A 12,071-nucleotide genomic window follows, 5' to 3' on the forward strand; every position below is an offset into this window, starting at 1 on the left:
GTGTGAAAATTCCAGAGGAGAGGGAACCAAAATAAATTCTAGGAGTCAGGAGTCGTTGTCCACAACGGCTTGTCTGCCCTGAGAGAACCCCCAGACAACAACAGTGCCGACACGCACGCATGGACATGGGTGGCACCACAGTGACTCGGGAGGAGTTCCAGCAGACGTGGCCACGGGCCAAACCTGCTGAGTCTCAGTGTTGGGCGTCTGTCTGCGATTCCCCGAGGAACGCCAGGCAGCCACGCCACATGTGCAAACATGCTGGGGAAGGCAGAGCCACCAAACTGGGCTTCTCCGGCGGCTAGAGCTGGAGCGTCCCTGCTGAAAGCCATCACCAGCTGGGGACCACCTTGAGGCAGAGCAGGGCGTGTGTCCAGCCCCCAGCCACTGAGGTGCCCTCACTTTCCCAGGGGGCTTGTGGAGGAGGCAATGAGAGACAGACAGACTACCACTGCCTGTCTGCTTCAGTCTCTAATTCAGACCTTGAAGTTTGAACTATTCTCATTTCACAGCTTAGAAGAACAGTCAAGTAAGTTGGCCAAGATTTCTCAATAAAATGTAGAAAAGAGGGATTGAACCCAGGTCTGTCAGGCTCCAAGTTGGGTGGGTGTTCTTTTTCTTGCACATACCCTTTCCAGGGACTCTCTATATTCAGAACATGTAGCTCTGTTCTTCTCTGAGAAAGGGACTCCTCCTTCCCAGCCCTGAAGACCACACCCTTCACCCTGGGTTCTCTGCTCCATGGGCATGTGCTCAAGGCTGATGAGAATGCACCAGAGGCCTGGAGCAAAGTGAGAGGACAAACCACTGGACAGGAGAACAGAGGCTGGGCTCTGCTTGGGAACCATGCGCATGAGTGACAGTGACTGTCAGTATTTATGTGTTCGGGTGTCTGTGTATGTGTGACGTGTATTGGAGTGTGATTGACAGTATGCAATTATGTGTAGTGTGTGGTGAGTTGTGATGTCATGTGAGAGCTCATGAATGTATATGTTGGGGAATATGAATGTGAGGGTGGAAGCATGTGTCAGTGTGCAAGAGTGAGTATGCACAAGGCTGGTATTCAGCAGGTACATACAATTATACACAGGTGTTACTGAATCCATGGTTAAAATGTTAAAACTACTTCTGTAACAGATGGCAAATAGCGATTACATCAGCTCCTGTGCCCACCAGTAGTCCTGATACCCCCTGGGTGCCCAGCTCAGTCTTCCACGCCATCAGGAAGGTGGGAACCTATGCCTGTCACAGCAGAGGCCTCTGCTCTGATGCTCAATGCCAGTCTCCAAAGTTGTAGAATTTACCTTGAGTAACAACCTTGTGTATGTGACTAATGTGAGTGTGTGAACATGCACGCGTGTGCATCCCTGTGCAAACAAGTGTGAGTATGAGAACATGCTGGTCTTGCCTTCCTAATGAGTTGGTGGATTGCAAGTTCTTGAAAGATAGGCTCCAGGCTTTGTTCTTTCAGTGACTAATATGCTCAGTGCCATGTTGTAAAGAATAAAGACCAGTGAGCCAGAGGGTCCCAACTTTGAATCTTGGCTCTGCCATCTGCAAGCTGTTATTACTGTGAGCAAGTAAGGAGTTTCCCAAGAACTTCAGTCTCCAGCTCTAATGGGAATAGTAATACCTACTTCAACAGGGCAGTGTCAATGTGTGGAAAATCCTGGCACACCCTGGCTCAATCAGGTCTCTGCCCTGTGAATGCTTTCTCAGCTTGTCAGCCTCAGTTCTTGCCTCCAGGAAGCAAGGCCTGCCTCAAAAAGACATGGCTGACTGTGTGAACTGACAGGTGAGAATCCCTGTGGCCAAAGCTGCCGAGGACTGCCTGGAGAGCAGGACCCTTTGTGGGCAGCTGTTAAAGAAAGGTGAGGTCCTAGAAGAAAAGAAAGGGTGATCACTAATGGGGTAATTATGTCCTAGACCAAATCCTGTGTCTCCCTGTGAACACCCACTCAGAACTATGGGTCATGCTATGCTTACTATTTATTTATATGTCTCACTGAAATGCACCCCTCCTCTTTAACTCCAAAAGATATTCTCCCCATGATGCAGATGAGAAAAGTGAGATCTAGAAAAGTGAGATCTAGAAAAGTTATATAATTCATTTTAGGTCACACAACAAAAGACAGGTGGTTCTGGGATCCAAACCCAGCATAATGGGCATAAGAGAAAAATCAGCTTATGTATGCATATGCTAATTATGGTCACTGGTAGAGAAGAACACTAAACAAAGCCCATCCTTGAGTTTCTGTTGATGTAATACTCTGGCGGAAATGTTTGTGAGACATATCACAAGACTGGAGCCATCCTTTGTGGTGTCCAGCTGGTGTTGGTGACTGCAGAGGCCACACTCTCTAACCACCATGGACTGGGGCTCAGACACTGGATGCCTGGACCCCCTTTGCATGCCTGGCACTCACAGCATTGGCTCCTGTTATGCCCAGTTGTGTAATGCCCTCCACCCTGCCTGGCCAAATCCCCCTGTAATTCTACTCTAAATCTCAGCTCTCTAAGCATTCCTCACTGGATAGACATTTCAGGGAGCTCTGTGGTTGGTGCTGTGATGATAGCGATGGCCAAGTTCTTCCTCCTCCCCTCAGTAGTTCCTACTGTTCTCCCTCTGTCTCCTCTGAACTCAGAGGGCTAGAATGAAATATCTAATCTGCCCAGTCACCCCTTAATTAGACGCCACCTTGTCTAATTGTTACCCGGGGGTCTGAGTTCAGTCTTTTTCTAAGCATGGATAAACCAAAAGGCCCCAAGCCCTGTAATGTATTCTGTGTTTCCACAGCACCCAGCACATTCTGAGCAAATGGGAAGGGGTGGTGCTTACTAAGGGTGTACTGTTAGGTGGATGGACAGGGCAGATGGATTAGTGATGAATAAATGGATGGATGGATGGAGCATAACTGAAAGGCATTAAAGAAGGTCTAATGGAGGAATAAGAACCCAGCCTTTCAGGGAAGCAATGCTAAAAGCTGCAGTCTTTAGCTAACTTTGCATTCTCCAAGGTCTGTAATGTATGTTGGGGATAATCCAGACCTTTAATTTATGTTATTTTTCCCTCTGGCTCCTTTTGGGTACTTCTGCTAATTCTCAGTGACTCCCCTGGAGCCCAGAGGCATGAAAAGGGAGACAGGTGTAGGAGAAGAGGTTCAATTACCCTAATCTTTGGACTATTTTGTAAGAGGAAAGTTTGGTGGAGAGAGATGAGGGTAAATTGGGGGGAGTAATAGAAGCAATAGAAACAAAAAGGTTGGATTACCTATGGGTTCAAATTTTCTGGTTACTTCAATCTTCCATGAATGTAGGGGATTAAAAATAGGATGTTGGTGGGGGAAAATAGCCCAGGAGAATCCCCAACTGAAGAAAAATGAGAGCTGTAATTTTTATCATATTGATGATGCACATGTGTGTGTTGGTTATATGATGTTTGCATAGACTGTCTTCTAATTATACATTTTGTTAACTTGGAAAAAGCCTTGGTCTTTTCTTTCACTTGTGGATCAATTTTTCAAGCTCCTATCCTCAATTTATTTTGACCCATAAGCCCTTGAAGTGTGATCTCTGAATTAGGAGTTATTTGCTTCAGTCTTTTTCCTTTACTATGGAGCTCTTGGCTGGGAGCTCTCCTACTCTCCCTGGCAGACGAGGAGGCTGTGTTTTCCTTGCAGCCATTGTCATCACCCCCCTCCACCCTGGTTTCATGTGGCATGTACGCTTTCTGTGGATGAGGGATGTGTCTCTGTGCCCCCACCTCTCCTTCCCTGGGCAGGACATTGTGAGTATCTGCAGTTCAGAAGGGCACCTCTCCCCACCTTCTCCTCTTGCTGCACCCAGATGCTCCACTCTCCTGGGGCTCTGGGTTAAGGAGCGAAATACAAAATTTGCAGAAATGTAAAACTGTAAAACAGTGCCCTGGGCAGATAGTCGGTTATAACATTGTTCCAATATGCCAAGTTTGCGAGTTCGATTCCTGGTCAAGGCACATGCAAGAATCAAGTAATGAATGCATGAATAAGTGGAACAACAAATCAATGTTTTTCTCTCTCTCTCCCATCCTCTCTCTCTCTCTCTCTCTCTCATAAATAAATAAATAGATAAATAAATAGATAGATAGATAAGTAAGTAAGTAAAAATTGTAAAAAAATTGTCAAACAGCACAATAACAGACATTAGTGCCAGAGGAATTTTATTTAATTGTTTGGAAAACAGGAGCAGAAATGAAGGGTGATAGGGAAGGGTGTCCAGGCTTGTTGCCCAGGTTTCTAAAAAGCCGACAGGGCGATGTAGATACATGTCAGCAAAGATGACTAGACACTTTAGAACCAGATCTTTGTCTAGGATGGAAATTACAGCTGATAATTAATAAGCGGTAGAGATTGAGGAAGCCGCCATCTGGTACTACGTTTCCCCGAGTGTGGCTGGCGGTGAGTGCGGCTGTCATCTGGCTGTTTGAGGGAGGGGTTGGCTTCTTGCTCTGTTTTCCCTGGGGGCTTGGCCTCTAGTCACATGTCCAGGCTTACTTCTGCTTGGACTTCTTGCACTGCTGGAGGTGGTCACTTTGGCTGGCACTTGAGTGGAGGCTGGCAAGTCTGCTTGGTCTGCTGACAAGGTGGGGGGCAGCACACCTTGGGTGGGGGGCAGCACTGCTGAGGTGGGGGGCAGCACTGCTGAGGTGGGGGGCAGCACACCTTTGGTGGGGGACAGCACTGCTGGGGTGGGGGGCAGCACTGCTGAGGTGGGGGGCAGCACACCTTTGGTGGGGGGCAGCACTGCTGAGGTGGGGGACAGCACACCTTTGGTGGGGGACAGCACACCTTTGGTGGGGGGCAGCACTGCTGGGGTGGGGGGCAGCATGGAGGAGGTGGGGGGCAGCACTGCTGAGGTGGAGGGCAGCACACCTTGGGTGGGGGGCAGCACTTCTGTTTCTGCTGAGACATTCTGGCTGGACGTACACCTGGAAGCAGAAAGACACAGAAGTGAGGAACGTTTACTCTGGGCCCAGATGACCCTCCTGTCACGTTCAGTTCACATCCTGCTCTGCTTTTACTTTGCTCCCCTGATCAGGTCACTTTACCTATTTACAGTGTGAGTGTGTTTGTGTGTGTGTGTGTGTGTGTGTGTGTGTGTGTGTGTGTGTGTGAGTGAGTGAGTATAAATTGTAGCTAAGTGTTTGTAAGTCATTTTGACTCTTTCTGAGACAAAGAAAGAAGAAAGGAAGGAAGAAAAGAAGGAAGAGAGGGAAGGAGGGAAGAACAGAGGTAGGGAAGAAGAGAGGAAAGGGGAGAAGGAGGGAGGGTGGGAGAGAAGAAGAAAAAATGAAAGAGGAAGCAATCAAAGAAAAAGAAGAAAGAGAGAGAGAGAGAAAGAACAAAAGTAATATGCTGTTATGACAAAGACTGTGGAATCTAGAACAGGGCTACATGGGATCTGAGATCTGAGTCCTGGCTAAACCATTAAACAGCTGTGTGACTGAGCAAGGTATGTACCTTTCGTTGCTTACTTCTGTTGAGGGTGCTATAAGGATTAAAGGAGTATATAAAATGCATACATACAAATGTGCATACATACATATATAAATGTATTCACATACACAGTACCTAGCACATAATGAGCACTGTGTGTTTCAATTTATTAAATAAATTTATAAAAATTCAGAATGAATGGTAATGAGCAGCTCAACTACTTTCTAAGAGAATATATAGAAAAGAGAAATTTAGACATAAAATGGACTTTTTTGATTAATTACAATGAGGAAAGCAAAACTCAGAAAGGGAAGTAGTTGTTCTCCAGCCACTCAGCACAGATGGAAATAGTGGCCCCTGGTTCCCAGAGTAGGACTCTGCCTCATCCTTTTTTTTTCTTTTTTTTCTTTTTTTTTTGTATTTTTCTGAATCTGGAAATGGGGAGAGACAGTCAGACAGACTCCCGCATGCGCCCGACCGGTATCCACCCGGCACGCCCACCAGGGGCGATGCTCTGCCCACCAGGGGGCGATGCTCTGCCCCTCCGGGGCGTTGCTCTGCCACGACCAGAGCCACTCTAGCGCCTGGGGCAGAGGCCAAGGAGCCATCCCCAGCGCCTGGGCCATCTTTGCTCCAATGGAGCCTTGGCTGCGGGAGGGGAAGAGAGAGACAGAGAGGAAGGAGGGGGGAGGGGGAGAACCAAATGGGCGCTTCTCCTATGTGCCCTGGCCGGGAATTCTGCCTCATCCTTTTGTCCGTGCTTCTCTGTCTTCCTTGGGCTTCTGCACTTCCACTCCCCGAGACAGCCCGCTCTACTCCTGCGCAGAATCCACCTCTCTCTCAAAGGGCAGCTCTGCAGGTTGTTCTGCCCCATAGCTGGGCCCCCCTTCTCCTTCTACCGCGTCCCTCTCAGAACATGGCAAGATCAACACCCACAGAACACCAGCAGGAGCCTCAGGATGCTGGCCTCTTAGCAGACCCACCCCCCATCTCAGCCCACCTTCCCACCCTCCTCACTAGATTTATAGACTAAGACAGATTAGTCCCAAATGATACAGGGGAGAGAGATGCCCAAACCACCTGGAGCTCCAGCTCAGCTCCCAGTCTGAGTTTGGGACCATGTGGAGCAGAGCTACGAGAAATGCTAGGTTGCCAGACTCACCCAAGTTCACCAGAGCGACTGAAGTGTGGCGGAGTCGAGGAGTTTGAGATGCTCTGAGCCTGCCGCCTTTTATACTCACACATCCCTGCCCATCATCGTGAGGTGGCCGAGGATTGGGGTGTTCTAATTAGTCCCTAGTTACAATAGAATCTACCTGGCCTTCCTCAAATTTTAGGTTTTACTCATCCCCCGGGGCTGACAGCCACCCTCTTGGAATGGTGGAATTCGGGAATGACGATGCCTTCACTCTGGCCCTGGCCCCTCCTCCCCATCACTTTACAAGGCCTGGCTGCTTTGGATTTCCAAACCTGCTTGTAAGTTTTGACTTAGAACGTTGGCATCTGGGATGGTCCCACAGCAGCATTTAAGACAGTGCTGGTTATATGTGGGGGGGTCTGAGGGCAGTATTCTGGGATGTTCTGGTTGGCAGAGAGGAGGTGGTGGGCTGGGTGGGATATGCCAAGAACATTATTTGAAGGAAAATTTAACGATGGAGGGAGGTGAATGGCTCTCTGGTAAGCCCATTAAAGTCAGCAAACTTATGCTTTGACTTAACCAAGGCTCAGAGCCACGTTCACACTAAACTGGTGGGAAATGGCTTTGGTTTTTGCCTATTGCTATTTAAACAATGTATTGGAGCTGCAGCCCTCTGTCCTGTAGCTATTAAGAAAATCACTAGATGTCATTAAAAGAAATTGGGTGATTACAGTAGACAGTACTCATGTCTCTATTTCTTTACATATGTATAAGTCACCTGGACTCCAGGGTTTCCAAGGAGGTGATTATCATAAGGTCGAGCAGGTGGAGAAACTAAGAAGCATTGAATTAGAATGAGCTTGTGGAGGAGTCACTTGGGCTGGTCCTAGATTCCGAGCTTTGAGTTGCCCAGTCCTGATTCTCCCTCCTCCTGTTAGAGATTCTAGGACAAAGAGGGACAGCACAGACTTGGATGCTGTCCATGTCTGACGAAGGATAAAACATATTTCTAAAGAATATCCAACTGGGGTTTGGGTTGGGGTTCTGATCTTTCCCGGTTAGGTGTCCTTGAGCACTGAATGTCTTTGAGCCTCAGTTTTCTCATCTGCTAAAGAAGGTAATGACATCATTCTGCATGCCAGCAGTAAAGTTAAAATGGACAACATATGTTAATGTGCATAGTGTTTGGCACAAAAATAAGTGTTCAATCATTGTTGGGTGCACCCTAGAGCTGGGCTCTGAATACTAGGGCAAGACACACCCTTAGAAATATGGAATAGGTAGCTGCAAAATTTGAAAGCAAGCAGTGGCACTTATCACCCTGTGACATATGCCCTTGACTAAGAGAAATGGAAATAATGCAAGCTAGTCCTGAGGATGGCACGTTTTACATTTCAGATATGAAAGTCAGCCATTCTTCTACTAAAAACGTAAGATATTTTCCAAGATCTTGGGATGTCATGCTGTCACACACTAGAGGACACAGGAGAGATCAATGGTCTCTGCCTTAAACCACGGTCCTGACTCACTGGGATCACAGGCTGTGCAGAGTCAAGTTCCTGAGAGAGACCCAGAAGCATCCAGTCCTCCCAGGTAAGAGAATCCCTTGGACCTGATGTCACTGACAGGTGAAGCAACCCCACTGAGCCATGGAAAGGATTTCAGTGCAGGTCCCTGGTAGCAGAGCAGTAAGGTTGTGTGGGGCAGTGATGCTGGAGCAAGCACTGACTCATCAAGAGGCACCAGAACTGTGCCTTGCCAGGCACTGTGCTAGGGATGGTGTGAGCATGACAGCCCTCACTGTTCCTAGTACAACAGGGTGTCCACTGCAGCAAGCCAGCTTTTTAAACTGGGCCTATGTGTGGGACAGAAGAATAAAACTGATCATGTCCTCTTGTCTTCCTCCTACTTCCAAATCATATAGATATTTCCTGATTGTTTGAGAGAGATTAACTGAAGTGATCAAACCCAGGTGACACTGGAGTGATGCCTGCCTAGCTGGAGAAAGTGTGAACATCAGCTAACTCATGAGTTTTGAGTCAAATCTGTCAATCTTATTTTGCATGAGCCCCAACCACTCAGAACAGACTCTTGGTGTAGAGTCAGCTATCTTAAGAATACATTGCTTCTATATCTAGAGCACAGAAAAGACATGGGTAACCTATGTTAAAGCCACCATTTCACACATAGGTGGGATATAAAACTGAGACTCATGGACACAGATAAAAGTGCAATCAATGGTTACGGGGGGGCAGTAAAGAGGGACAAGTATGCAGTGATAGAGTGAGTTGACTTCAGTTGATGGGCACACAACATAATCAACAGTTCAAATGCTATAGAGATGTTTACTGGAAACCTACGTACTCTTATTGATCGATGTCACCCCATTAAATTTAATTTTCTAAATTAAAAAAAAAGCCACCAATGACATTAAATGTTCATCCTGGGCATTTGGATGGTATTATTCACTAGCTTTCATTAACATACACTCTGTCTTTCTATTTCTCTAATTTTCTGTCTCTCTTACACACACACATTCACATATACACAGGTAACTCCATGTTCTTGGGGGCATAAGGCTTATTCTCAGTGAAGTTGACGGGGTTGCAGGTGGAACTCGCTGCCATAAGTCCTAATCTCCGAAACATATGGCCCCCATTCCTTTGCATGGCTCCCATTGCCAAGGCTCCCTTTGGCTGCCAAGGATACTGTTTTCTCTTTAGGTTTTCTTCGTGTTCATCTCATACTCAATTTTCTTGCAGGAACATGGACATGACAATGAGTAAGTGAGGTTGAGAAGTGTGTTTTGGAGGAAGGAGGTGAGAGGAGGACTTTACCTCCCAATATTCCTCTGGCTTGAAAACAGATACCTGCTTGCTCATCTTCCATTCTAGGCACCTGTTAGACATTCAGCCTGAGAGGGACCAGGACCCAGCTGGGTAGAAGGGCAAGGGGCTGAGCTTTGCAGGGACTTAGTCAGTCATCAAATGCACAGAAAGCAGACACTGCACGGAGTACTCTGGGACTGGGGAACTGAATGACAATTAGGCTCTGCCCTCAAGGAGTATGTGATCTTGGTGAGATACAGTCAACCCAATGTGACAGAGGAGCTGGGGCTGGGAGGCAGACGCAGTGAGTCAGGACCTGAGGAGTAGGGATGAAATAGGGTAGCACAGGAGCACAGAGGAAGGTTACCCCTCTGAGCTAGGCTGGTGTTGACAGCTATGCATGGGGAAGACAGGAAAAACTTTAAGACAAGGCATATCAGGGCAGAAATGCTGACTTCCTTTGTGTCCTGGCATTCAGCATAGTTCCAGCTCAGGTTCAGACCTGTCTGTGAAGTGAGTGAGAGTATTCCAGGCCAGGGGATTTGGACTGAGACAGCATCTGAAGATATGATGTGTATTTGAGGGAAATAGAGATCAACCTGACTATAGTGGATGATCAAGGCTAATAGGCTATGGGCAGTGGGAATGGGGCCAGAACTGGTGGATGGCAGACTAGTCCAGAATGCGGAAACTGCAGGGCGGAAGGCCCAGTGAGGAAGCATGGGCACTGCCCTGCACAGTGCAAAGGTAGCCCTTTATGGTGTATATATATAGATATCTTTTTAAAAATAACTATTTTTTAAAAGATTTTATTTATTGATTTTAGAGAGAGGAGAGGTGGGGGTAGGAATGGGAAGCATCAACTCATAGTAGTTGCTTCTTATATGTTCCTTGCCCTGGCAAGCCTAGGATTTTGAACCAGTGACCTCAGCATTCCAGGTCAACACTGTATCCACTGTGCCACCACAGGTCAGGCACACTGTATATATTTTTCAAAATTCTATTGTTTAGCAAGGGAATGTAGCTAGGCATTGGCTTATATTTAGAAGGCCTAGTTGTATTTCTAGATATAACAAAAATTATCTGTGTGCATTTGGACCACTGGCTTCTCCTCTCTGGGGCTCAGATTTTCTCCTTTGTAAAACATGAAAATCCCTAAGCCCTTTTCCAACTGTAAACACAGTATGATTTTTCCACAGAGAGTGGGAGCCAAGGAATGACAGAATGAAAGAGCTTGTTCGAAGACTAGTTTGGCAGCAGTGCACACAGTGAGGTAGGAGTAGGGGTGAGGGTGGATAGGATGGAGGCGGGGTGATCATTTGGGAGAGAAGAAATTATAAAGAGCTGACCTAAAATGATAGCAATAGAATCAGAAAGGGAAGCACAGGGTTAAGAATAACCTTGAGTTACTGCAGCATTGTTTATAGCAGCCAAGATATGGGAGCAACCAGGTGTCCATTGATGGACGAGTAGACAAAGAAGATGTGGTATGCATATAGGATAAAATATTACTCAGCCATAAAAAAAGAATATAATTTTTCCATTTTTGATAATAGCATGGATGGACCCAGAGGGTATTATGCTAAGTAAAATGGATCAGACAGAGGAAAACAAATACTGTATTATTTCACTTTTATGTGGAATCTAAAGAACAAAGTAAAGGAACAAACAAAAAACAGAAACAGACTCCTAGATACAGAGAACAAACTGATGGTTGCCAGACGGGCAAGTGGTAGGACGGACGGGTGAAAAGGGGGAAGGGATTAAGAAATATAAACTTCTAGTTATAAAAATGTCATGGGGATGTAGTATACAGCACAGGGAATATTGTCAATAATATCCTAACTATGTATGGTGACAGATGGCTGCTAGACTTATTGTGGTGATCACTTTGTCAGGTATTAAATGTGGAATCACTATGTTGTTGTACATGTAAAACTAATATAATATTGTATGTCACCTATAGTTAAAAATAAATTTTAAAATAAAATAAAAATATAAAAGTCATATGACAAAACCCATTTTATATATATATATATATATATATATATATATATATATATATATATAATTGAATACCCACATATAATATAGACTTGTATTTAAAAAAAATGATCTTGAACTAAGAATTCATAGAACTGGAGGATTGAGAGAGTGGAGGGGGAGAGAGAAGTCAAGGGAGCCCTTAGGATTCTAAGTGACAAGAAAGGGCTGTGGAGATGAAGGCTGGGAGGAGGGAAAGGAAAGACAGACTCTGTTCACACATGTGCGTTTGGCTTCACAAGACAGAGACCCAGGGAGCTGCAGTTGAGCAGTGGTGCAGGGGGAGCAATGAGGGGCTGGGGGGAAGCGATGAGGGGCTGTGGTGGGGGGAGCAATGAGGGGCTGGGAGGGGGAACGATGAGGGGCTGGGAAGGAGGAGTGATGAGGGGATGGGAGGGGGGAGTGATGAGGGGATGAAAGGGGGGAGTGATGAGGGGATGGGAGGGGGGGTGATGAGGGGATGGGAGGGGGAGTGATGAGGGGATGGGAGGGGGGGTGATGAGGGGATGGGAGGGGGAGTGATGAGGGGATGAAAGGGGGGAGTGATGAGGGGATGGGAGGGGGAGTGATGAGGGGATGGGAGGGGGG

At 46.6% G+C, this 12,071-nt stretch overlaps 1 protein-coding gene across 1 annotated transcript; it reads right to left on the minus strand.

Moving 5' to 3' along the window:
• Positions 1–4,191: 4,191 nt before the first annotated feature.
• Positions 4,192–6,719, minus strand: LOC136392086 (splicing factor 3A subunit 2-like). The gene is made up of 2 exons (XM_066364088.1): positions 6,637–6,719; positions 4,192–4,966 (listed from the first exon to the last, which is right to left on the minus strand). Exons 1-2 carry the CDS (start codon positions 6,717–6,719, stop codon positions 4,450–4,452), a joined length of 600 nt encoding a protein of 199 aa, XP_066220185.1. The 3' UTR covers positions 4,192–4,449.
• Between the last annotated feature and the right edge of the window lie 5,352 nt (positions 6,720–12,071).

Source organism: Saccopteryx leptura, chromosome 2 (genome assembly GCF_036850995.1).
Source record: "Saccopteryx leptura isolate mSacLep1 chromosome 2, mSacLep1_pri_phased_curated, whole genome shotgun sequence".
Lineage (NCBI taxonomy): Eukaryota > Metazoa > Chordata > Mammalia > Chiroptera > Emballonuridae > Saccopteryx > Saccopteryx leptura.